Source organism: Ornithorhynchus anatinus, chromosome 7, assembly GCF_004115215.2.
Source record: "Ornithorhynchus anatinus isolate Pmale09 chromosome 7, mOrnAna1.pri.v4, whole genome shotgun sequence".
NCBI lineage: Eukaryota > Metazoa > Chordata > Mammalia > Monotremata > Ornithorhynchidae > Ornithorhynchus > Ornithorhynchus anatinus.
The window spans coordinates 77607672-77633895 of NC_041734.1; the positions used below are offsets into that span (position 1 = coordinate 77607672).

Here is a 26224-nt window from a genome sequence, read left to right on the forward strand (position 1 = left end):
GTATTTATTCGGTGTTCAGTGGGTGCAGAGCGCCATATTAAGTGCTTGGAAGAAGACGATACAGTAGAGATGACAGACGTGATCCCTGCCGTCAAAGAGCTTACAGTCTACAGCGGGAGGCGGACGTTAAATTGCAGAGAGGAGAATTAATAAAGTATAAGGAGGATAGATAAAATATAAGGATAAGAGAGCGTAAGATCTGAGCGTATACTCCTTACTCCCTCTCCTTCTGCATCTCCCTGTCACTTGGATTTATACCTTTATTCACCCCGCCCTCGGTCGTCTCTGCACTTATGTGCATATCCGTAATTTATTTTAATCTACCGTCTCCCCTTCCAGACTCTAAGCTCCTTGTGGGCAGGGAACATGTCTGCCAACTCTGTCGTATTGTACTTTCCCACACTTTTAGTCCAGTGCTCTGCATACCTGTAAATCCTCTGCATATCCTCATCTGTAAAATGGAGATCAAGACATGGACTACACCTAACGTGATTAGTCTGTGTCTACTCCAGTGCTTACTACAGTGCGTGGCACATAGTGAGTGCTTAACAAATGCCATGTTTTTAAAAAAAGGAAACAGAGGAGGAGCAGCCAAGGTCCAAAAAGACAAGGACTTAAACCCAAAGGTACCGAGGTCTCTTCCATTTGTAGAGTGAAACAGTGCGGCCTGGTGGAAAGATCAGGGGCCTGGAAGTCAGAAGGCTAGGGGTTCTAATCCCGGCCCCTCCACTCGTCTGCCGGGTGACCTTGGGCAAGTCACTTCACTTCTCTGGGTCTCAGTGACCTCATCTGTAAAATGGGGATTGAGACTGTGAGCCCCACGGGTGTCAGGGACTGTGGCCAACTCGATCTGCTGGTATCCACCCCAGCGCTTAGTTCAGTGCCTGGCACATAGTTAAGCACGTAACAAATACCATAATTATTATTATTATTATTATAGTGCCTGATGCATAATAAGTGCTTAACAAATGCCGTCGTATATAGAGAGGGAATGGCCACTTTCCTAGGACTACCCAAAGGCGTTCAGATACCCAAGCACGAATCCACTTGCTGCTTGTATTCGAGACCTTCCAAAGTTACTCAGACGTGAAAAGCCACCCCCATCCTGACCCCAATGCTGTCGTAGCTCTTAAAAATAATAATAATGATGGCATTTGTTAAGCTCTTACTATGTGCCAAGCGCTGTTCTAAGCACTGGGGGGATACAAGTTACTCAGATCGTCCCACATGGGGCTTAGAGTTTTAATCCCCGTTTTACAGATGGAGGTAATTGAGGCCTAGAGAAGTGAAGTGACTCGCCCACAGTCACCCATCTAACAAGTGGCAGAGCCGGGATTAGAACCCGTGACCCCTGACTCCCAAGCCCGGGCTCTTGCCCCTGAGCCACGCTGCTTCTCCCTAATAATGATGGTATTTGGTGAGCGCTTACCGTGTGCCGAACGCCGTTCTGAGCGCTGGGGCGAGAGGGGAAGGTGTCCACCAACTCTGTTGTGTCGTCCTCTCCCCAGCACTCAGTACAGTGCTCTGCACACAGTAAGCACTCGATAAACGCTATCGGTCAAATGATCGATTGAGCACCGCTCTCTTTGAGCCATCACTGTTTTTGGACATGGCTCGGTGGAAAGAGCACGGGCTTTGGAGTCAGAGGTCGTGGGTTCTAATCCCGGCTCGGCCACTTGTCAGCTGTGTGACTGTGGGCGAGTCACTTCGCTTCTCTGGGCCTCGGTTCCCTCATCTGTAAAATGGGAATGAAGACCGTGAGCCCCACGTGGGACAACCTGATTCCCCTGTGTCTACCCCAGCGCTTCGAACAGTGCTCTGCTCATAGTAAGCGCTTAACAAATACCAGCATCGTCACTTAACTCTGCTGGGACCGTGTCTTCCAACTCTGCTATGTCGTACCCTCTCCAGAGGTTAATCCGGTCCTCTCAATAAATACGACCGAGTGATTGGAAGAGTCCCGGCTCCGGACTCCTCTCTCCGATCCCCGTTCCCACGGATGTTTCAAGAGTCGTTCCGTCTGTTAAATAAGTGATCGGCTCCATCCGCCACGTGGGGTCCAAGGAACGGGCGGGTGCTTCTCGGATAGCGGAAAGCGCAGGTCTGAATAGGCGGCGAGGGGAGAGGGAGCGGGTGAAGGAGAGGAACTGAAGAGGATCTTTCAAAATGAGTAGTAATACTACATAATAACGGTAATTGTTGAGCGCTTACTGTGTTCTGAGCGCTGGGGTAGTCGATCAAGTCGTCCCACGTGGGGCTCACGGTCTTGATCCCCATTTTCCAGATGAGGTAGCTGAGGCACAGAAAAGTGAAAGGACTCGCCTGAAGTCACACAGCTGATACGCGGAGGAGCCGGGATTAGAACCCACGACCTCTGACTCCCAAGCCACTAAGCCACGCCGCTGCGCAGTTGAAGGAAGCAGGGGAGTATCGGGGGAATCTGCACGGCCTAGCGGAAAGGGCCCGGGCCTGGGAGTCGGAAGACCTGTGTTCTAATCCTGGCTCTTCCGCCTGTCTGCTGTGTGACCTTGGGCAAGGCACTCCACTTCTCCGTGCCTCAGTTCCCTCGTCTGCGAAATGGGGATTCGTTACCTCCCTTCTCGTATCCGACAGACAGTTGCTCTCCCAATCTTCAAAGCCTTTTGCGGGAAGGCCCGTCGCCTCCCAGAGGCCTTCCCCGACTAAGCCCTCCTCTCCTCTTTTCCCTCTCCCTTCGGCGGCGTCCTGATTCGCTTCCGTCATTCGCCACCCTCCCGACCCCAGCCCCACTTTTGCGGCTCCCCGTAATTTCTTTCTTTATATTAACGTCCGTCGCCCCCTCTCGACTGTAAACTCACTGTAGGCGGGGAGTGTGTCTGTTATGTCGTCGAGTTGTACTCCCCCGAGCGCTTAGTACAGTGCCCCGCACAGAGTAAGCGCCCAACAAATACGATTGATCGGTTGATTGTAAGCATTGGTGTTTTGCAGGAACGTTATCATGCCCCAGCCGATAGAATACCCAGCATTTCTATCTTCAGATTTGAAGGTGACCATCGGGACCCTTGACAAAGAGAACCAAATCTCGACCAAGTGTGTGCAGCTTGAAAAACTTCAGCAACAACCCCGAGACAGGCAAGAAGCGTGTCTCCTTTCTCATTTTCCGGGCCTTTGACGGGAACGGTCGTAGACCGAGACCGTGAGCTCGTTGTGGGCGGGGTACGTGTCTGCCGATTCCGTCGTGTCGTAATCTCCCGGCTGCTCGGTACAGTGCCCTGCCGGCAGTGAGCGCTCCAGCGATCAGTCGGTCGCGCTTGTTTGGTTTTTTTCTGTGGTATCTGTTAAGCGTTTACTATGTGCAAAGCCCTGGTTTAAGCCCTGGGAGGGATACGAGGCGATCAGGTTGTCCCACGTGGGGCTCGCCGTTTTAATCCCCATTTAACAGATGAGGTGAGTGAGGCACAGAGAATCGAAGTGACTTGCCCAAAGTCACACAGCTGGCAAGCGGTGGAGCCGGGATTAGAGCCCACGGCCTTTGACTCCCAAGCTTGGGTTCCGGCCACCGAGCCACGCTGCTTCTCGGGGGCGCCCGTTGAGCGCTTCCTGGGTGCAGAGCACCGTGCCGAGCGATTGGGTGGGTGGGTAGTCGCATTCCTGCCCACGGTGAGCCTACAGTCCTGCTGGGTGGGGGAGGTACAGACATTAATAGAGATAAAAGAATTAAGGGGAAGCACAGAAGTCCTGCGAGTAGTGCGAATCCAAGGGCAACACAGAGGGAATGGGAGAAGAGGAAAGAGGGGCTTAGTCAGGGAAGGCCTCTTGGAGGAGGTGGGCTTTCAATAAGGCTTTGAAGGGGGCAGAGACGTCGTCAGGTAGGAGGAGGGAGGGTGTTCCGGGCCGGAGGCGGGACGTGGGCGAGGGGTCAGCAGAACGATAGCCAAGCTCGAGGTAGAGTGAGTGAGTCGGTATTAGAGGAGCGGAGTGTGCGGGCCGGGCTGGGCTGTGGTAGGAAAGCAGCAGGACGAGGTAGGAGAGGGCAAGGGGATCGATGCTTTAAAGCGGACGGTAAGGAGTTTTGGTTCAACGTGGAGGCGGATGGGCAACCGCCGGAAGTTCTGGAGCGGGGAGACGGTCGAGTTAATCGGGTTGGACCCAGTCCCTGTCCCACGTGGGGCTCACACTCTTAATTCCCCTTTGACCGACGAAGTAACCGAAGTACAGAGAAGTTAAGTCACTCGCCCGAGTCAAACGGCAGAGAGGTGGCGGAGGCGGGATTGGAACCCAGGTTCTGACTCCCGGGCCCGGGCTGTAGCCACTAAGCAACGCGGCTCCTCTGAGACCCAGAAGCGTCCAGAGGTCCGCCGGGCGGGACGGTGCCCCCCACGCCCCCTCGTCTCCTCCGAGAGGCTTTCTCCCACCGAGCCCTCGTTTCCTCTTCTCCCACTCCCCTCTGCGAAGCCCCGGCATTTGAATTTTCACTGTTCAGCCCATCCGCAGCCCCCCGCACTTCTGTGCATATCTCTGATTCTTTTATCTCTGTTAACATCTGGACCCCCCTCTAGACCGTAAGCTCCTCGTGGACAGGGAATGCGTCGACCGACTCTTTTGTACCGTCCTCTCCCAATCGCTTAGCACGGTGCTCTGCATCCGCCAAGCGCTCGACAGATACGACCGGTCGACTGCTTGAGCGCTCCCTGCGTGTCGGACACCGTACTGAGCCCTGAACCGCCCGGGACCCTGGCAGGAGGGGTGCGCCCCGCCGAGCCGTCAACCCGGATGGGTGGGATGATCGCCGGGAAGGGCGGGGAGACGGCAGGGGACCCCCCCCCCCCACCCTCATCCCGAGCCTGGCGAAGAGAGGAGATTGTCGTATTGTCCTCTCCCAGACGCTCATATGTAGGTTATGGTATACGTTACGCACTTAGTATGTGCCGAGCACTGTACTAAGCGCCGGGGTGGATACGAGCAAATCGGGCTGGGCCCGGTCCCCGTCCCACGTGGGGCTCACGGACTCAATCCCCGTTTTACAGACGAGGTGACCGAGGCACAGAGAAGTAAAGTCAGTCGCCCGAGGTCACGCGGCGGACAAGTGGAGCGGCCGGGATCAGAACCCATGGCCTTCTGACTCCCAGGCCCGGCCTTTATCCACTGTGCCATGCCGATGCCCCTCGGGGCCAGTGAAGCTGGGGGCAGGGGAGCTCTGAGGTGGTGATAGTTTTCCCGGCACGGTCCGCTCTCGGATGTCCCCAGCCCTTTCCCCCGATTCAGGCGCTCAGTCCAGTTCTCTGCGCGGAGCAAGCGCTCAAGGAACTACCGTTGATTGAGAGACCGATCGATGGATTCCCACCGGGAACAGACATCGCCTTATCTAGAACCCGGTATTAAAACACGGACGTCTCACTGCATCAGGTCACCGGTCGGACGACCAGCGGTATTTGTCGAGCGCGTACTGTGTGAGGAGCTTGGGAGAGAGCAGTACACTAGTTGGGAGACTGATCCTCGCCCGCAAGGAGTTTACAGTCCGGTGGGGGAGACAGACGTGAAAATCACGTGACAGACGTGACAGTAAAGAGCGGGTAGGGGAAAACAGGAGAGCAGAAGTTCCGGATTTAAGTGCATCGCAGAGGTCCAGATCCGAATCGGCAGAGGCCACGCAGAAGGGAGGGTGAGTGGAGTATGGAAATAAGAGATTAGTCTGGGAAGACTTGGAGGCGTTAGGCTTTGAGTAATAATGATAATGATTTTGGCATTTACTAAGCACTTACTACGTGTTCAGACACTCCACCAAGCGCCGGGGAAGATACAGAGCCATCGGGGCAGACCCAATCCCTGTCCCAGCGGGAGCTCACAATCTGAGGGGGAAGGAGAAAGGTATGGAATCCCCATTTTGCGGATGAGGGAACTGAGGCCCAGAGAAATGAAGTGACTTGCCCGAGGTCACTCCGCAGGCAAGTGGCAGAGTTGGGATTAGAACCCAGGCCCTCTGACTCCCAGACCTGTGCTCTTTCCACTAAGACGCGCTGTTTCCCTAGGGCTCCGTTTCACTCCCCAACAACAACAGGCGGCCCATCATAGCCCGTCTTAATAAAAATGATCGATCGACTGGTGGATCGACGGGTTCCCATTAGTTCGGAGAGAGTTGGGGGTGCAGACCCGATGAATTTGAAATGTTATTGAGGCTTCTGCTACGAAACAGACCCAGAATATTCTCACAGACAATCTAAAACGTTGCCGTTATATTATACTCTCCTGATTGCTGAGTGCAGTGCCCCGCAAGTGCTCAAGCTTGGGCCTGGGAGTCAGAAAGTCATGGGTTCTAATCCCGCCTCCACCATTTGTCTGCTGTGTGACCTTGGGCAAGTCACTCGACTTCCCTGGGCCTCAGTTTCTTCATCTGTCAAATGGGGATTAAGATAAAACGGGGATTAAGACCGTGAGCCCCGACAACGTGATAACTATTAATCTATCCCAGTGCTTATAATAATAATAATAATAATAATAATAATGTTGGTATCTGTTAAGCGCTTACTATGTGCCGAGCACTGTTCTAAGCGCTGGGGTAGAAATAGGGGAATCGGGTTGTCCCACGTGGGGCTCACAGTCTTAATCCCCATTTTACAGATGAGGGGACTGAGGCACAGAGAAGTTAAGTGACTTGCCCACAGTCACACAGCCGACAGGTGGCAGAGCTGGGATTCGAACTCATGAGCCGCTTGGCACATAATAAGCGCTTAAATACCATCGTCGCGATTATACCAACGTTGTTATTATTCCAATAACAATAATAATAATAATAAATGTGGTCAACTGTCTCACCCAACAGTTGAGCGTCCTGGCTTCTTCGTCAGTCTCGGTGACGCTCCCCTTCCGTCTGCCCACTGGATACAGAATGAACGGACTTCCTCTCTTTCAGGCTGGACAAAATGAAAAGTGAATATCGCAGTTTGAAGACCTGGGAAGAGAAAGCAAATTACCTAGATAGAATTCTCATTATGAAAGCAGGACCACTTTCACAAAAAATAAGTAAGGTGATGAAAATAATGTTTTCTTCCCCTGGCCTTTTCTTCCTTAACTACCGAAGGAGAAAGATCTGGAGGGCTGAAGGTAATTTTCAGGAATCCCGCCTCCATCTGGGCCTTTTTCGGATGGAAGCCCATTCCGTTCGGGAGAATTGTGCGGTCGGTAAATTTGGGGGTGGTTGAGGATGATGAGGATGAGCGGGGCTGGAGATTTTAGTCATCGCAAAGAGTTTCAGCTTAATAATTGGACTGGACAGAGTGTGACCTCCCCATCTCCCCCCAAAAAATCTAGAAAGGGGACCCCCAGCTCCCGCCCAGGGGAAGCCTTGAAACTCTTTTTCCTTCCCCTGGACATCCCACCTCCCTTCTGGATGACCCAGCCTCCTCCTCCCCACCGTGAGCCCCGTTTAGACTGAGAGCCCGTCGTGGGGCAGGGATCATCTCTATCTGTTGCCCAATTGTCCATTCCAAGCGCTTAGTACAGTGCTCTGCACGTAGTGAGCGCTCAATAAATACGATCGAATCGATGAACGAACAGAGCGGCCTGCCGTGATCCCCACCCCCACCCCCGTGCCCCCGCCTGGCATAAATTCAGTCGCACACTCCTCCTCCTAGAGGGGCCAGAGATCTGGTCCACGACGACCGCGCTCCCCCCCCCCCCCCCCCCCCCCCCCAGTACTCGGCGATGGTCAGAAGAACCAAACGGGAAGAGATCTGTCGGAACCAGGGCCTCCCCCGGCTCTCTTGACCAGCAGGAAGATCCCTCTCATTTTGTCGGGTCTGTTTTCCTCCGGTTCTAGGAGTGTCGCTTCCCGGGCATAGTGGAAAGCATCAGGTACCTTCCGACTTTTGAAGCGGCGAGCATCTCTTCGATGTCCTCAGGTTTGGAGACCAGTTTCAATCTCTGAGAGGGCCGTACAAATCGGCATCGGCCGGGAAGGAGAACGTAGGCTCTGCTTTAAATCGAAAACTGGCAGGGTTCGATGTTACGTGATCCGTTATAACTTGATTCAAGTTCATAGGAGAGCCTCTCGGTCAGAATTCAGGGGAGATCGTGTCTGTGTGCGTATGCTGTGCACTTTATCCCTTTTTCAAATCCCTGGGGAAACATAAGATCCAGTACCCAATCAGTAGAGAGGCAGCCCGGCCTAGGGGCTAGAGCCCGGGCCCGGGAATCAGAAGGTCATGGGTCCTAATCCCGGCTCCGCCACTCGCCTGCCGCGTCACCTGGGGCAGGTCGCTTTTCCGGGCCTCAGTTACCTCGTCTGTAAAATGGGGATCGAGACTGTGAGCCTCACGTGGGACAGGGACGGTTTCCAACCCAATTTGATTGTATCCACCCCGGCACTTAGTGCCTGGCACATAGTAAGCGCTGAACGAATACCGTAATTATAAAGATCCAGATATCTCATCCCATCGGAGACGGGGGACGTGTCTGCCAACTCTGTTGTACGGTACTCTCCCGAGCGCTTGCTACAGTGCTTACAGATGAACAGGAATGATTGGCATATCCCAGTCCAGCTTCGTTCTTCCCTCAGCGTGGCTCAGTGAAAAAGAGCACGGGCTTGGAAGTCAGAGGTCATGGGTTCGAAACCCAGCTCTGCCACTCGTCAGCTGTGTGACTGTGGGCAAGTCGCTTCGCTTTTCTGTGCCTCAGTTCCCTCATCTCTAAAATGGGGATGAAGACTCTGAGCCTCACCTGGGGCAACCTGATGACCCTGTATCTCCCCCAGCGCTTAGAACAGTGCTCGGCACATAGTAAGCGCTTAAAAAATACCAACATTATCATCTTCCCCTGCTCCCCGTCGTCCCTCTCTCTCTTCCTTTCTTCTTCTCCATCTCCCCTCCCTTCCCTCTTCCCCCTCCCCTCCTCGCCTCGCCTCGCCCCCTTCTCCATCTTCCCCGTTTCCCCGCTTCAAGTAGCCCCGTCGGCAGTAGGGAGCTTCCCGTACGGGTCGTGAGCCTATAAATAATAATAATGTTGGTATTTGTTAAGCGCTTACTATGTGCAGAGCACTAGTTCTAAGCGCCGGGGTAGATACGGGGTCGTCAGGTTGTCCCACGTGGGGCTCACAGTCTTCATCCCCATTTTGCAGATGGGGGAACTGAGGCACGGAGAAGTGAAGTGACTATAAAGTGCTGGCGAGGCGAATGTGGCATTCGTGGAGAAGCTGTCAGCAGCAGATGATAACAATAGCGATAATAATAATGACAACGGTATTTGTTAAGCACTTAATATGTGTCAGGCATCGGTCTAAGCCTTGGTACAAGCTAATCAGGTTGGGCACAGCCCCTGACCCACATGAGGCTCACAGCCTTAAAATCCACCCAACCCCTCACCCACATGAGGCTCAAAACCCATTTTATTTTATTAATAATAAAAATGATAACTGGGGTATTTGTTAAGCGCTTACTATGTGCCGTGGCACTGTACTAAGCACTGGGGTAGATACAAGGTGATTGGGTTATACCCAGTCCCTGTGCCACATTCATGTATTCATTCATTCGTATTTATTGAGCACTTACTGCGTGCAGAACACTGCACTGAACGCTTGGGAAGTACAATTGGGTAGCAGAGACAGTCCCTACCCACCAGCGAGGCTCCCAGTCTTAAAACCCATTTTATGGATGAGATGACTGCGGTCCAGAGAAGTGAAATGACATGCCCGAGATCACCCAGCAGACAGAGCGGCGGAGCCGGGATTAGAACCCAGGTCCTTCTGACTCCCAGGCCCGTGCCCGGAGCCCCTAAGCCACATTTTTGAGAACGTCGTGCAAGCGTGTCTCATCGTTTCAAGAATGTAAAGTGTTTTCCCCTTTTTTTTTTGTCATCCATCAGAAGCCAGTGAAATAGAGGAGGATCTCACTTTTCTGACCGAGGTAAAAGGCACTTGTTTCAAATAAAATGTTTGCTTATTTGTTCTTGTGTATATACATACAAGATGTACACATATATATATATATATATATGTTTTTGTTTTGTTTTCATATATATATATATATAAAACCCGAACTACCCATCCTTGTAGGGAAATGGGGTTTTGCAGAAGGTATCTCAGGCACTTAATAAGGTTGGTCTTTGTTAAGCGCTTTCTATGTGCAGAGCACTGTTCCAAGCGCTGGGGGAGTTACAGGGTCAGCAGGTCGTCCCTCGTGAGGCTCACAGTTAATCCCCATTTTACAGATGAGGTCACTGAGGCACAGAGAAGGTGAGTGACTCGCCCAGAGTCACACAGCCCACAAGTGGCGGAGCCGGAATGAGAACCGCGGCCCCTGACTCCCAAGCCCGGGCTCTTTCCACCGAGCCACGCTGCTGTGGCTAAGGGCAGCTGTAACTGGCAAAGCAGCCTTTGGTAACGGGAGGATTTACTGCTTTTAATTTTCGAGCAGTGGCTTCACTGTGGAAAACGTCAGCGTTTTCAAGACCGGGACACATCGGTCACCCTGTTGGCATTGACTTCTCAGCTGCCTCTGGCACCGCGGACCACCCCTTCTCTTGGAAATAGATTATTAATAATACTATATTAGAATGGTAATAGTAATAACAATAACGGTATACACTATTATTGTTAATAATAGTAACGTCGGTATCTGTTAAGCCCTCACTACGTGCCGAGCACCGTTCTAAGCGCTGGGGGAGATACAGGGTCATCGGGTCGTCCCACGTGAGGCTCACGGTCAATCCCCGTTTTACAGATGAGGTGACCGAGGCCCAGAGAAGCGAAGTGACTCGCCCACGGTCACACGGCTGACAAGGGGCGGGGCCGGGATTCGAACCCACGACCTCTGACTCCCAAGCCCGGGCTCTTGCCGCTGAGCCACGCTGCTCCTCCGATCTACTGATAATCAGAGTAACGATGTTCGTTGCTGCTTCTCTAATCTGCTAATAATCAGAGTAGTGATATTCGTTAAGCGCTACCTACGTGCCAATCGCTGTTCTAAGGGTCGGGGTGGATCCAAGCAAATCGGGTTGGACACGGTCCCCGTCCCACGTGGGGCTCCCAGGCTCGGTCCCCATTTCAGTTGAGGCCCAGAGAAGTGAAGTCACGTATCCAAGGTCACGCAAGCGGGATTAGGACCCCTGACCCGACTCCAGGCTTGTGCTCTATCCACCACCGCGCCGTGCTGCTTCTCCAGGGCTCGCTGCAGGCCGGGCTCTGCACTGACGTACAAGAAAGTCGGGGCCCACTTGGGGCTCCCGGTCTAAACGGGGGGGAGGACGGGGAGCGAATCCTCACTCTGCAGGCGAGGGAATCCAGGCACGGAGAAGTTAAGCGGGAAGGTAGCGGAGCCGGGATCAGAAGCCAGGACCTCTGACTCCCAGGCCCGGGCTCTCTCCGCTGGGTCCCGCTGCTTCCCTCGTCTCTCGAGGCCTTCCCGGGCTGAGCCCTCCCGTTCCCTCTGCTCCTCCTCCCCTCCCCTCCGCCCCGACTCCCTCCCTCTGCTCTCCCCCCCCCACCCCTTCCCCTCCCCACGGCGCTGGCGTGTATCTGTACGTATTTATTGCTCTATTCATTTTATTGATGATGTGCGTTTATCCGTGGTTCTGTTTATTTTCACGGTAGGTGGTATCTGTCGAGCGCTTACTACGCGCAGACCACCGTTGTGAGCGCTGGGGTAGATACAGGGGAACGAGGCGGTCCCACGCGAGGCTCCCAGTCTTCGTCCCCATTTTACAGATGAGGGAACCGAGGCGCAGAGAAGGGAAGTGACTTGCCCGCAGTCACACAGCCGGCGAGGGGCAGAGCCGGGATCCGAACCCGTGACCTCGGACTCCCAAGCCCGGCCTCTTGCCACTGAGCCACGCTGCTCCTCTAGCAAGTAGCGATGCCTACTTGTTTTGTTTGTTGTCTTTCTCCCCCTTCTAGACCGTGAGCCCGTAGGGGGGCGGGGATTGTCGCTTTCTGTTGCCCAGTTGTACTCTCCGAGCGCTCGGTACAGTGCCCCGCGCGCAGTGGGCGCTCGGTCGGTACGATCGAATGAATGGATCTAAGGTCGCCTTCGCCGACATCAGTCCTCCCAGGTCTCCGACTGCTCCTTCGCAGTCTCAGCCTCCTCTTCTGCCCCCCGGCCTCTAACGGGGAGCCGGGGAGCGGGGTCTCCTCGGGGCTCGATTCCGGTCCCCTTCTCTTCTCCGTCTGCGTCCCCCCTTGGGTCTCGATCGCGTCTCCCCGGCCGCCGACCTGCGGCCCACGTCCTCCCTCCTCAGATCCCACAGGACAGTTATTCTCCCCCTTTGGAGGCCTCATTGGAGCCAGGGCTCATGAGTTCCAATCCCAGCTCTGCCACCTGTCGGCTGTGTGACCGTGGGCGAGTCACTTCACTTCTCTGGGCCTCAGTTCCCTCATCTGTCAAATGGGGATGAAGACTGTGAGCCCCACGTGGGACGACCCGATTCCCCTGGGTCTACCCCAGCGCTTAGAACGGTGCTCGGCCCATAGTAAGCGCTTAACAGGTGCCGACATTAGTTAATTAATTCACTGAAGGCGCTTCTCTGGACCTCAGTTAACTCATCTGTAAAATGGAGATTGAGCCCGCGAACCCGTCACGGGACAGGGACGGTATCCCGCTCGATAAGCCTGTATCCACGGCAGCGCTTAGAGCAGAAGCAGCGTGGCGCAGTGGAAAGAGCCCGGGCTTGGGAGTCAGAGGTCACGGGTTCGACTCCCGGCTCCGCCGCCTGTCAGCTGGGTGACTGTGGGCGAGTCACTTCACTTCTCTGCGCCTCAGTTCCCTCGTCTGTAAAATGGGGATTCACCGTGAGCCTCACGTGGGACGACCCGATGACCCCGTGTCTCCCCCAGCGCTTAGAACGGTGCTCTGCACCTAGTAAGCGCTTAACAGGTACCAACGTTATTATTATTAACGGTGCCCGGCACGTAGTAAGCGCTTAATGAATACTATTATTACCGTTATCTCTTCCGAGCCCCCGACCCGCGAACTTCTGCATCACCCTTTCTTCATCCCCCCTCCCAGCCCCGCAGCTCTTACGTACGTAGCCGTCATTCACTTATTTATATTCATCGGCCATCTCCCCGCTAGACTGAAAACTTGTCGTGGGCCGGGAATGTGTCTGTCCGTTGTTGTCCTCTCCCAGGCGCTCAGTACGGTGCTCTGCGCACAGAAGGCGCTCAGTAAATACGATCGAACGAATGGATGAATGACCTGAAACAGCGGGGGTCTCGTGGTTTGAAGGGGAACACGGCCTAGCGGAAAGAGCCCGGGCCTGGGAGTCGGAGGACCGGGCTTCTGGACCTCAGTCTGCCGCCTGCCCATCGGGCGACCTTGGGAAAGTCCCTTCGCCTTCCTAGGGGCCTCAGTTTTCTCATCTGTAAAATGGGGACGCCATATCTTCTCCCCCCCCCCCCCCCCTTCGACTGTAAGCCCCACAGGGGGCAGGGCCCACGTCCGATGTGATCGGCCGGCATCTCCCCCGGTGCCCCGTACGCTGCTTGTTTATGTATTTGTATTGATGTCCGTCTCCCCCTCTGGACTGTCACTTCACTTCTCTGGGCCTCGGTTCCCTCGTCTGTAAAATGGGGATTAACTGTGAGCCTCACGTGGGACGACCCGATGACCCCGTAGCTATACAGTTCCCCCTCTGTAGAATTGTCGAGTCCGTGAGCTCACTGTGGATAGGGAATGCGTCCGTCTGTCGTCGTATCGTGCTCGCCCGCACGCTTCGTACAGTGCTTTGCGCACACGGGAAGCGCTCGGGAAACACGCTTCCATTCGCTTCATTCGGTAGGATTTATTGAGCGCTCACCATGTGCGGGGCACTGTACTAAGCGCTTGGAATGGACAGTTGGGCAACAGATAGAGACCGTCCCTGTCGGTCGACGGGCTTAAAGTCTACACTTGAATGAATGAATGAAATAGGACAGTTATCGAGGAGCAGCGTGACGCAGGGGATGGAGCCCGGGCCCGGGAGTCAGAGGTCGTGGGTTCTAATCCCGGCTCCTCCACTTGTCTGCTGTCTGGCCCTGGGCAAGCCGCTTCACTTCCCTGTTCCGCAGTTCCCTCGGCTTGGAAAATGGGGATGAGGACGGTGAGCCCCGTGCGGGGCGGGGGACGGTGTCCAACCCGATCCGCTCGGATCCACCCCGGCGCTTAGTAATAGTAATAATAATGATGATGGTATTCGTGAAGCGCTTACTCTGTGCCAGGCACTGTTCTGAGAGCCGGGGAAGATTCAGGGTGATCAGGTACGGTCCCTGGCACGTAGGAAGCACTTCACAAATGCCATCATCATCATCATCATCATTCTCTGGGGGGGAACGGGGCGAGGTCAGTCCAAACGCGTTGCGGGCGGCCACGTGGTTGGGACGGGAAGATCCAGCCCAGACGGAAGACTCCCCGAGGGGCCCGTCCGAGCTCCGGGACGTCGGGGGAGGGAAGGCCGGAGCCCCCACAGCCGGGAAGGTGGATGCAGCGGGGGTCGGGGGGGGGATCCCCCGCCTTTCCAGCCGGGACCGCGAGGGCAGGGGGGCGCCGCTCCGATAGGTCTGTGCCAAACCAGGGTGGGTGAGCGAGCGCCGGACCCCCGGCTCCGCCATCTCTGCGCCTGACGAGGCCCGTCGCCCACCCGCTCTTCTGGCAGCCCCTGACACCCAGCAGCAGTCGACCTGCTCCCCGTGGCCCCATCCTGGGGAGCCGAGAAAAGAGAGAGAGAGAAAGAAAGAGAGAGAGAAAAGAGGAGGGCGGAGCAGACTGTCTGGTTTAAACATGGCGGGAAAAATCGAAAATAAAGCACGGCAAATAAGGGCCTTGGGAAAGCAGCGAGGTTTAGTGGAAAGAGCCCGGGCTTGGGGAGGACCTGGGTTCTGTTCCCGGCTCCGCTACGTTCCTGCTGTGGGACCTCGGACAGGTCGCTCGGCTTCTCTGGGCCTCAGTTCCCTCATCTACAAAAAGGAGATTTAAATCCCTGTGGCCCTTAGACCGTGAGCCCCGAGTGGGACCGGCCGATCTTCCGTCTAACCCAACTCTTAGTACAATGCCCGGCGCGTAGTAAGCGCTCGCTACTATCGTCGTCGTACGGGGGACGGATGCAGTTTTGCTCCCGTTTGAGAGCATCGGCCTGGTCCGACGGTGGGAAAATGAAGCCTGACTCGTTTCCCGTTATTGAGATTTCCTTTCATTTCAGGAGAAAGGGGCTCCTTCTGAGAGTCAGTCGCCTCTGGGGGAACAGAGCCAGGAACCGGACACCTCAGGCCCCACTTCTCAAGAAAAACTTCACCCCAGAGAACCAGTCTCGGCGGTCGCCTCCCGTTCTTCCTTAACCGCCGGTTCTTCGTCTTCAAAAAAACTGGCGGAGAAAGATCGGTCCCGCGGATCTTCCGAAAAGACAAAAGTGAAAGTCAGACCCAGGACCGCGGATGATCAGAGCAGTGGCGCAGATCGATCCAGTCGTTCTCTGGAGTCGGAGACCAAGATGACGGGCAGCTTGACGAGCCGAGATACGGACGGTGCCGCAGAACAAAAAATCGCGGCCTCAGAGGTATCATCGTAATAACGACGGGGGTACTTGTTAGGCGCCGCTCTGAGCGCCGGGGGAGATACGAGGTTGTCACGTCGTCCCACGCGGGGCTCACGGTCTTAGTCCCCGTCCTGCAGAGGAGGGAACCGAGGCACAGAGAAGCGAATCGACTTGCCCAAAGTCACACGGCCGACCGGTGGCGGAGGCGGGATTAGAACCCACGACCCGTGACTCCCAAGCCCGGGCTCCTGCCACCGAGCCACGGTCCGGGGAGTGGAATGAACTGACCGGGTAAGGGTGGCGGCGTGCCGGTCGATCCCGGCTCCGCCGCGTCCCCGCCGTGCGACCTCGGAGAGGTCGCTTCGCTTCTCGGTGCCTCGGTTATCCGTGAAACGGGGATTGAGACCGTGGTGAGCCCCGCGTGGGGCGGGAACCGTATCCAACCCGACTCGTTCCTGTCCACCCCCGGCGCTTAGTACAGTGCCCGGCACGTGGTGAGCGCCCGACGGGTACCATCGTCATCCTTGTTATTACCGTGTCAGTCGGAGATTCGTTCCAACCGCTGTTGATCGTGTCGACGGATCGATCGGCGGGTCGTATTTATTGAGCTCTGTCTGTGGGCGGGCCACCGGACCGAGCCCTCGAGCAGCGTGGCTCAGTGGAAAGGGCCCGGGCTTGGGAGTCAGACGTCGTGGGTTCGAATCCCGCCTCCGCCGCCCGGCAGCTGTGTGACTGAGGGCGAGTCACTTGGCTTCTCCGGGCCTCAGCGACCTCATCTGGAAGAGGGGGATGAAGACTGTGAGCCTCACGTGGGACAACCTCACTACCCCGTATCTCCCCCAGCGCTCAGAACGGTGCTCTGCGCGTAGTAAGCGCTTAACGAACACCGACATTATTATCGTTACGACGGATCACGTTCGGCAGATCATATTCCCCCTCCACAGAGGAGCTCAGGGTCCCGAGGCGGAGCCGGGCAAGCGCTCAGCACAGTGCTCTGCGCATAGTAAGCGCTCAGTAAATACTGTCGAATGAATTAAAATAAGCGACAGGTTTGCGCGAAAGCTCTGTGGGGCTGAGGGGAGGGGTGGAAACAGAGCTCAGACGCGGAAGGGAGAGGGAGCTGTGGGGTAAAGAGGGAGTTGTCGGAGAAGGCCTCTTGGAGGACGTGTCGCGATACAAGGCTCTGAAGGCCGGGGGTGGGGGGAGAGTGGGGGGTCTCTTGGATGCGAAAGGGGAGGGAGTTCCACGTCCGAGGCGGGACGCGGGCGAGGGTCGGCCGAGGGGGTGGGAGAGACGGAGCCACGGCGGGTAGGACGGCGTTGGGGGGAGTGAGCCGAGCACGCCGAGTCGCAGCGGGAGATCCGTGAGGTGAGATCGGCGGGAGGCGGGCGAGGCGGTCGAATCCTTGAAGGCCAGCGGGAGGGGGTTTCTGTCCGGCCCCCGGCCCGCGTCCTCCCGCTGTCCCGGAACGCCCTTCCTCCTCGCGTCCCCCAAACTCACTCTCTTCCCCCCTTCAGAGCCCTACTGAAAGCTCGCCTCCTCCGGGAGCCCTTCCCAGACTCAGCTCCCCTTTTCCTCCACCCCTCCCCGACGCCCCCGTTCCCTCCCTCCGCTCTACCCCCCCCCCCCCGGCCCCGCAGCACGTGTGTCCGTACGTACGTATTTATCGTTCTGTTAATTTTATTAACGCTGTGCGTAGACCTCTGACTCCGTTTATCTCGATGCTGTCGATGCCCGTCTGCCCGTTTCATTTTGCTCTGTCGTCCGTCTCCCCAGTTCCACGCCCATAGTGAGCCCGTAGTCGGGTAGGGGTCGTCTCTATCTGTTGCCCAACTGTACTTTCCAAGCGCTCGGTAGAGTGCCCGGCACACTGTAAGCGCTCGATAAATTCGATGGAACGGACGAATGCCCGATGCGAAGGTGGATGGGCACAACCCACCGGAGGTTTTCGAGGAGCGGAGAAACGTGGACCGAACTTTTTTTTCCCCGCAAACGATCGGGGCAGCAGAGTGACGTGGGGGCCGGAGCGGGAGAGACAGTGATGAGTGATGACGGTGACAAGATGAGTGATTGGGATGAACGTGAAGCAGGTGGAGAGGAAAGGGCAGATTCTAGCAAGGTTGCGGGAGCAGAACCGACGGGATCTGAAGGCGGGCTGAACGAGAGAGATGAAGCCAGGGCGACGCCGAGGTGACCGGGCTCTCCGGGCGTCGCGCCCTCCGGGGGCGGGTGTCTCGGGCCGGGGGGGCGACGGGAGGAGGTGGATGGGCAACCGCTGGAGTTCCCTGAGGGGTGGGGAAACGCGGCCTCGCTGTTTTTGTGGAAAGATGATCCGGGCAGCATTCGTTCAATAGTATTTATTGAACGCTTACTTTGTGCGGGGCACGGAGGGAAGTATGGACTGGAGTCGGGGAGAGATGGGGGGCTGATACGGTAATACTGAGCGCTCGGGCCAGTGCGACGCAACGATATATCCGGCGCGCACGTGGGGCTCACGGTCTTAATCCCCATTTTACAGGTGAGGGAGCTAAGGTACAGAGAAGAGAAGGGACTTGCCCAAGGCCCCCCAGCAGACCGGCGGCGGGGCCGGGATCGGAACCCGGACCCTTCCGACTCCCGGGCCCCAGCCGCTAGGCCACGCCGCCCCCGTAGACACTGGAGTAGATAGAAGCTGATCGTCTTCCCAGGTCGGCTCGGCCCCCCGTTAGAATGGAGGCTACCCGAGGGCAGGGAGTAGCCACAAACTCGCCACTCAGCAACTGGCGGAGTGCTCTGCGCAGAGTGGACGCTCCGTAGACACCGTTACTGATGGTGCGGGACCAGACGGGAGAGTCGTAAGGAGGGCGTGTTGCGAGGAGGATTCCGTGCAGAAGGGTCACTTCCCGAGAAGCGGCGTGGCCTACCGGATAGAGCCCGAGTCTGGGAGTCAGAGGACCTGGATTCTAAACCTGACCCCTCCGCTCGTTTGTCGGGTGGCCTTGGGCAAGTCACTTCACTTCTCTGGGCCTCAGTCACCTCATCTGGAAAATGGGAGTTAAGACTGGGACCCCCCCCCCCCCCCCGGGGCAGACGGACCGTGTCCAACCCGACCGTATTGTATCTAGCCCGGTGCCGAGCGCGGTGCCTGGCATTTAGAAAGCGCCTAATGGAAAGAGCACGGGCCTGGGTGTCAGAGGACACGGGTTCTAATCCAGACTCCGCCACGTGGCTGCTGCGGGCCGTGGGCAAAATGGAGTAGCAATCTCCCATCTGGAGATCTCCAAAGATCTCCTACCCTCAAGAACCCTCGTGCCCCACCGCCCTTATTCTCCGTGGAGCAGGGATACCCAGGTTTCGAATGGGGGAGCGTGGCTTAGTGGAAAGAGCCCGGGCTTGGGAGTCAGAGGTCACGGATTCTAATCCCGGCTCCGCCAATCATCTCCTGTGTGACTTCAAGCAAGTCACTTCCCTTCTCTTTGCCTCAGTGACCTCATATGTCAAATGGGGATTAAGACCGTGAGCCCCACGTGGGACAACCGGATTACTCTGTATCTACCCAGTATTCGGAACAGCGCTTGGCACATAATGAGCGCTTAACCGATACCGTCATCGTCATCGTTATTATTATTATGGCAGCGTCCGATTAGTAGGGTGTTTCTTCCGTCAGCCAGTTGTATTTATTGAGCACTTAGTGCGGAGCACTGTACTAAGCGCTTGAGAGAGGACAATATAACAGTACGACAGACACGTCCCCTGCCCGTAATTAGCTTACGCTGTAGAGGACAGTCTACGGTTCAGTGCTTACTACGTGCCGGGCGCCGTACCGAGCACCGGGGTAGATCCAGGTTAATCAGGCCGGGTGCGGTCCGGTCCCGCGCGGGGTCCGCGCCGTAGGCAGCGGGGAGGACAGCTTCGAATCCCCACGCTGCAGATGAAGGAACCGAGGCCCGCAGCACTTCTGTATGTATCCATAATTTAATTTACTGTATTAATCATTCATTCAATAGTATTTATTGAGCGCTTACTATGTGCAGAGCACTGTACTGAGCGCTTGGAGTGAACAAATCGGCAACAGATAGAGACAATCCCTGCCCTTTGACGGGCTCACGGTCTAATCGGGGGGGGGGGGGGGGGGGGGGGGACGGACGGACGAGAACAGTGGCGATAAATAGAATCAAGATAAATAGAATCAAGAATTATCTGTCTCCCCCGTCCAGACTGTGAGCTCGTCGCGGGCAGGGAATGTCACCGTTTATTATTGTATTGTACTTTCCCAAGCACTCAGTACAGTGCTCTGCGCACAGTAAGCGCTTAATAAATACGACCGAATGAAGAAGAGCAAGGTTTTAATCCACAGATGAGGAGAACGAAGCACAGAGAAGCGCTTAGCCCTGAGTTTGACCCACGGTAAGCACTTAACATGGCTTGGGAGTCAGAGGTCATGGGTTCTAATCCCGCTCCGCCGCTTGCCAGCTGTGTGACTTTGGGCGAGTCACTTCACTTCTCCGTGCCTCAGTTACCTCATCTGTAAAATGGGGGCTAAAACTGTGAGCCCCACATGGGACAACCTGATCACCTCGTATCCCCGCCCCCCAGTGCTTATCCCCATTTTACGAGTGAGATGACTGAGGCGCAGAGAAAGGAAGCGGCTCGCCCAGGGTCACACAGCAGACGAGTGGCGGAGCCGGGATTAGAACGCACCTCCTCTGACTCCCGAGCCCGGGCTCTTACCACTAAGCCACGTTGCGTTCTCTCTCCCTCTCTCCCTCTCCTCCCTCTATCTCTCCCTCCCTCTCTCCTTCCTTCTCTCCCTCCCGCTCTCCCTCCCTCCCGCTCTCCCTCCCTCCGTCTCCCCCCCCCCCCCCCATCAACCTGTAATTTTGTGTATTTACATCAAGGTCCGTCTTCCCCCTAAAATAGAAGCTTGTTGTGGGCAGGGAATCTCTCTCTTTATTGTTCTCTTAGACTCTCCCAAGCGTTTAATTCAGTGCTGTGCACTCAGTAAGCGCTCAGTGAATATGACTGAACGAATGAATACCTGAATGAACCATAATCACGGTACTTGATGATGATGGCTTGTTTTTTAAAGCACTCATTATGTTCAGCGCACCGTTCTAAGCGCCGGGGTAGATACAGGGTAATCAGGTCGTCCCACGTGAGGCTCACGGTTAATCCCCATTTTACAGATGAGGGAACTGAGGCCCAGGGACGTGAAGCGACTTGCCCGCGGTCACGCAGCCGACGAGTGGCGGAGCCGGGATTCGAACCCATGACCTCTGACTCCCGAGCCCGGGCTGTCGCCACCGAGCCGTGCTGGCACTTGTTCAGCTCCTACTATGTGCCAGGCACCGTACTCGACACCGGGATCGATACAACCTGATTTGGTCAGACAGGATCGCGGTCCCAAACGGAGCTCACGGTCTAGAAGAGCGGGACGACGGGTAGTTTTTCTGTGGCGTTTGCTAAGCGCTCACTTTGTGCGAGGCACTCTCCTAACCGCTGGGGTCGGTTGGGCCGGAGTCACAGTCTTGATCCCTTTTTAACAGAGGAGGAAACTCAGGCACAGAGGAAGTGAAATGACTTGCCCGAGGTCACAAAGCAGATAAATGGCCGAGCCAGAATTAGAGCCCAGGTCCTCTGACCCCCTGCCCTGTGCTCTTTCCGCTGGGCCACGCTGCTTCTCCAGATGCTAAGCGTTCCGTCGGGCCCCCTTTCCCGTTCCCACCGTGGTTTTGCCACCGTTTGGCGAGTAACGCCGGGAAATCTAAAAATCGGGAAAACGGCTTGTAACCCCAAACGTCAAACTGTCGCGTTTGCAGATCTGCGTTTCGCATTCTAATTTCAGGAACCCCTGGTCAGTTGGGACTATTTTGAGTCCTTTCAGCAGAACCTGAAAGAAATACTAGTGGGGGAGAGGAGAGGCACGGAAAAGCAAGATGGACCCGTCCATGCCCGTTTGAGGAAAAGTACTCTGACCGCGGAAGCGATGGAGCACGAGGACCAAGACCCCCCCGGCCCGCCGGACCCCTCCGGGACGGCGACGGAAACCCCGGAGACGTCTCGCTGGGAGCGCGTCCCCGCCCCTTCCCAGGAAGAGCCTCCGGACCCCGGGACGGACTCATCGGGGGAAGCCCCGATCGGCGAGGAGGAATCCGCCTCCGACGTTTCCGCCTCGGGTGTCGGAGCGGAATCGCCCCTCGTGATGGATACGACTCTGAGCGCGGAAGAGCCGGGTTCTTCAGAGGGCAGCCTGTGGCGAGCCCAAGTGATGTTATGTCCGGATTCTTACTTAAATAATCTTCAAGGCCAGCTTCTGGAGAGGCTTCAGGATCTATTTATCATGAAATCGTTTTTAAATAAAAGTCTCCAGGGCCTTCTGGTGGCTGTGTTTTCGCCGACGGCGGGAAAGCCGGAGGAAGGAGATCATTTCCCCGGCGTGCTAGAGAAACCCCCGGATGGTTGGGGAATCAAGCTGGTCGAGGAAAGTCAAGATCGCCGCGGAGGCCGGTTTTCGGGGACGGACGTTCCGAGGCTGACCCTCGGAGACGTTCCCCGAGAGGCCCCCTTAGAAAGCGGGCTGACCGAAGCCGGGGAGGCAGAGAAGGAAGAGGCCGGCTCCTCCTCCCCGCACCCCGAAGAACGGCAGCCCGGGGAAGACAGGCCCATTCCGAGAAAGAGCAGCTCCAAAAAGAAACATTTAGAAAGCCCGGCCGTCGACCCGGAGCCCCTCCCCAGCCCGGACCCCCGAGGCCGACTCACGGAGTCGCCAACCGGGACGGGCTCGGTCAGCGAGACGGACCCGGAAGGGAAAAGCGCGACCTCGTCGGAGCCGGGATCCGGAACGCAGACGCCGGGGAAGCGGCGGCGTCCGGACATCCCGGAGAAGGTGCGGGAGCCCCGGGAGGGAGGCCGTCCAGAAACAGACGAGGCGGGCCCAGCCGTTCTAAACCAGATGCTGCAGGAGCTGCCCATAGAGGTCCTCTTAGAAACCGGCCTGATAAAAGTCGTGGAGTTGGACCAGAGAGAACCTCCAGGTGAAGAAGCTCCCGGTTCGGTTCCGGAGAAGAGCCTCCCCGAGAACAGATCCGATTATTCCTTCGAGAACCCTTCCGAGGTGACAAGAGCCCGAGTAGAATTTCCGCTGGACGAGGAGCCCCTCCCTGAGCCGAGCCCCATTTTCGAACGAGAAGACGCGGGCCGAGACCCCGACAGAGCCCGCGATGGGTCGCCGGCGGAGGGGGAGGCCGACCCGCCTCAGAAGGAGCAAGGGGCCTGCAGAGAGGCGATTTCAGAAGGACAGGATCTCGGGTCCTCTATCACTGACTTGTCCAACAACCTCACGGCGAACCTTTCTGACCCTGACGGGAAAAGTTTAACATCCCTTCTAGGCCAGATCCTTCAGAGCTGTGTCACCGAGGCTCTTTTGGGGCCAGAGCAAAAAGCCGAGGCCCGGGAGCCCCCCGGTTTTCCCCTGCCAGGCGATCGAGGAAGCCTCGAGTCGGGTGGGCCGGAAAATAAAAGAGGCCAGCCGAGGAAGACCGTTAGGACCAGAGACGGATTAGGCCCGAGGCCCGCCCTAAGCGAGAGCCTGCCGGAGCCACTCGGGAGACCCCCGCCATCCGAAGAGGGAAGACGGGAGTCTGAAACGAGCAAGCACCCGCGGGACCGTCTCGCCGGAAGACCGACAGAGCCGGGAGAGACCGCCGACGCGGATGCGGAGAAGGCTTTCCGGGCCCACCCTCCGGTGAACGCGAAAACCAGGCCCCCCGGATCTCTCGAGACGGATGTCCCCCTTCGAGGGCCGGTTCATTTCACGGAGCCATTTGCAGAAATAGAAAAGGAAATCCAGTCCTTTTTAAACGAGGCCCATCGTCCCCTCGCGGACAGACGTTTGGCATCGGACCTGAGGTACTTGAAGTCTTTCTTAGGGGAGATTCTCGAGTGTCACCTGCACGAGAAGCTCTTCGGAACCGGGACGACCGCCAAGAGGGAGCCAGAGGAGCTGCTCCAAAATCCGTCGTCGTCGAGAGGGAAGGGCGGCCTGGCAGGTGCCCTTCTCGGAGGTCGACGAAGCCCCCCCGGCGGCAGTTGGGCGGAGACCGACCGCGGAGGCCCGAAACCCGCGTTAAGCCGAAGCCTGCAAGATCTCCTTTCCGTTCTCTCCGAGAAGGAAATCCTAAAGCTGAAATCCGGTTTGAGCAAATACCTCCAAGATCTCTTTCTGGAAAGACTGTCCCGGTCGGGGCTCCTCACCGAGACGGAACTGGGGAAGATCCGTCGTAACCTCTCTCGGATGAACCCCGGGGGCCCGGCCCCGAAGTCGTCGGATCTCGCCCCTCTGCCGGCCAGGGGGCCCCCCAGAAGGGAGAGCAGAAACGCCGAAAGCCCGAAAAAGCCCCCGCGGGACCCGCCCCTGGAGAAGCCCTCGTCGACCGGGCTCGTCAGAGAGACGGAGAGGGAAGGGCAGCCTTTCTCGTGGCGCCACCCGAGAGGGAAGTCGCCGGGCCCGAGGGAGGAGAAGCGGGGCCCGCCTCCCCGGGAGGGCGCTTCCAGACCGAGCCTGACCGCGGCAGGACCCGTTGCGAGGAGAGGGGCGCCGGAGCCTCCGGCCGGGACCCCCGCGGAACCGCTGGCGGGCGCGGCGGTGCCGCCGCGCCGAGAACGCCGAGAGCGAGGCCGGGTCCAGCTGCGGCGGGAAGCCGGGCCCGCCCCTCCGCTCTGGGCTCGCCAGGCAGAGGGAGCCCCCTCGGGGAGATCCCTCGAAATCAAGTCCCTCAGTCAGGAGCGGCTCCATCTCTACAACGTGACGGTGAGGGCGGGCGCCGAGGGGGTCCCCCCGCCCGCCCTCGGGGCCCCTGACCCCGGCGTCCGGGCGGCCCTGCGGGAGTGCCTGCCCCGACTGGCGCCGTCCTGGATGAACGTCAACATCTTCGCCAGTCTGAGTTCCAGGGGCGTTCCCCACGGACCGCACCAGCTGTGGGGGGGGAGAGGGAGAGAAAAGAAGAGAGCCCAGGGCCCGGGCGCCCAACCCGGCCCGGGCCCCAACCCGGCCGCCCCGAGGAAGACGGTGCCGTCCGCGCAGTACCGGAAGGAGATCCGGCCGGTCGCCATCAGGCTCAGGGAGACCTGCCGGGAGAGAGGCGGCGGCGGCGCCGTCCGGATGGCTTCCGGACCCGGCCTCCGAGACGCCGAGGGGGTCGAGTGGGTCACCTTCCCAGATGTGCTCAGGGGGGAGGCCCCCAGACCCAGAGTTCCCGGGGAGAGAAAGTGGGAAGGGAAGGACGTAGGGAATGGCAGGGCCGGGGCGCCGGGGTCCCTCCCCGCCCCTAAGCCCCCGGGCCCGACCCCCGCGAAAGCGCCCCGAGGAAAAACCGACTCCAAGACGCTGCCGCGGGTCTGGAGCGCGCGGAGGAACCCGCCCGTGGTAAGATTCGTCCCCTCCCTCCTCCCTCCGCGCCGGGCGGTGGGGTCCGTCAAAGGCCGCTCCCCTCGGTCTCCGTCGGTGGCGTTTAGGGAGCGCTTATCGGGGCGCAGAGCGCCGCGCTAAGCGCTCGGGAGGGGGCGACGCGACGGACTCGGTGGACGCATTCCACCCCCACAGCCGGTTCGCGGTCCGAAGGCGGAGACGGGCGTTAATAGAAATACGCCCCTGACTCGGCGTGGGTCGGGCGGTGACCGTCCCGAGCTGCGGCGTTTAAATCGACAGCTCCGCAAATGGAACCACCCCCCGAAACCCAGTCGTGCCTCTCTTCCGGGAAATGCCCAACGAAAACTCGGAAAGCCTCCTTCGGGGCACCGCTCGCCGGCCTGGCTCACCCAGCTTAGCCCGTCTCGGTCTGCGGCGGTAGAACGGCAGATAGCCCTCGCCTTCGTCACGTGCACGGAGAGGCGGGGTGGCATTTGAAGAATCTTATAATCGAGGAATGTCAGGAGTTTATCGGTAACGATAACGATGATGATGGTATTCGTTAAGCGCTTCCTCTGTGCCAGGCGCCGTTCTGAGCGCCGGGATAGACACGGGGTAATCGGGTCGTCGCACGTGGGGCTCACAGTCTCCATCCCCACTTTCCGGACGAGGTCACCGAGGCACAGGGAAGTTAAGCGACTTGCCCAAGGTCACACAGCGGACAGGTGGCGGAGCCGGGATTGGAACCCACGTCCTCTGACTCCCACGCCCGTTCCCCTTCCACTAAGCCACGCTGCTTCTCACTGAGCCACGCTGCTTATCCCAGTAAATAGTAGCGTCGATGATTGCGTCTATCAAGCGCCCACCATGTGCCGAGCACCGTTTTAAGCTCTGGGGAGGATACAGGGTGATCGGGTCGTCCCGCGTGGGGCTCGCGGTCTTCATCCCCATTTTACAGACGCGGGAACTGAGGCCCAGAGAAGTGAAGTGAGTTTACCAAAGGCACACGGCTGACAAGCGGCTGAGCCCGGGATTAGAACCCGTGACTCCCGACTCCCAAGCCCGGGCTCTTTCCATTGAGCCCCGCTGCTCCTGATGGTATCTGTTCAGCACTTACTATGTGTCAAACAGGGTTCGAAGCGCTGGGATAGATACAAGCTGATGAGGTTGGACACGGTCCCCGTCCCACAAGGGACTCACGGTCTCGGTCCCCGCTTTAGAGATGAGGTAACTGAGGTCCGGAGAAGTGAAGCTTCTTGCCCGAGGTCCCCCAGCAGACAAGTGACAGGGCCGGGATTAGAACCCGGGTCCTGCCGACCCCCGGGCCCACGCTCTATCCGTGCCGCTTCCTGGTATCAGACTGTCAGA

At 57.5% G+C, this 26224-nt stretch overlaps 1 protein-coding gene across 3 annotated transcripts in view; it reads left to right on the top strand.

The window, feature by feature from the left end:
• C2CD6 (C2 calcium dependent domain containing 6) overlaps positions 1-26224 on the top strand; it is a 49010-nt gene that overhangs the window by 18479 nt on the left and 4307 nt on the right. For all 3 annotated transcript variants that reach the window (XM_029069797.2, XM_029069798.2, XM_029069796.2), the window contains exons 9-14: positions 2968-3111; positions 6890-7004; positions 7796-7877; positions 9835-9875; positions 15139-15492; positions 21296-24874. In XM_029069797.2, coding sequence (XP_028925630.1) covers positions 2968-3111; positions 6890-7004; positions 7796-7877; positions 9835-9875; positions 15139-15492; positions 21296-24874 — 4315 coding nt within the window. The remainder of the gene's footprint in view (positions 1-2967; positions 3112-6889; positions 7005-7795; positions 7878-9834; positions 9876-15138; positions 15493-21295; positions 24875-26224) is intronic.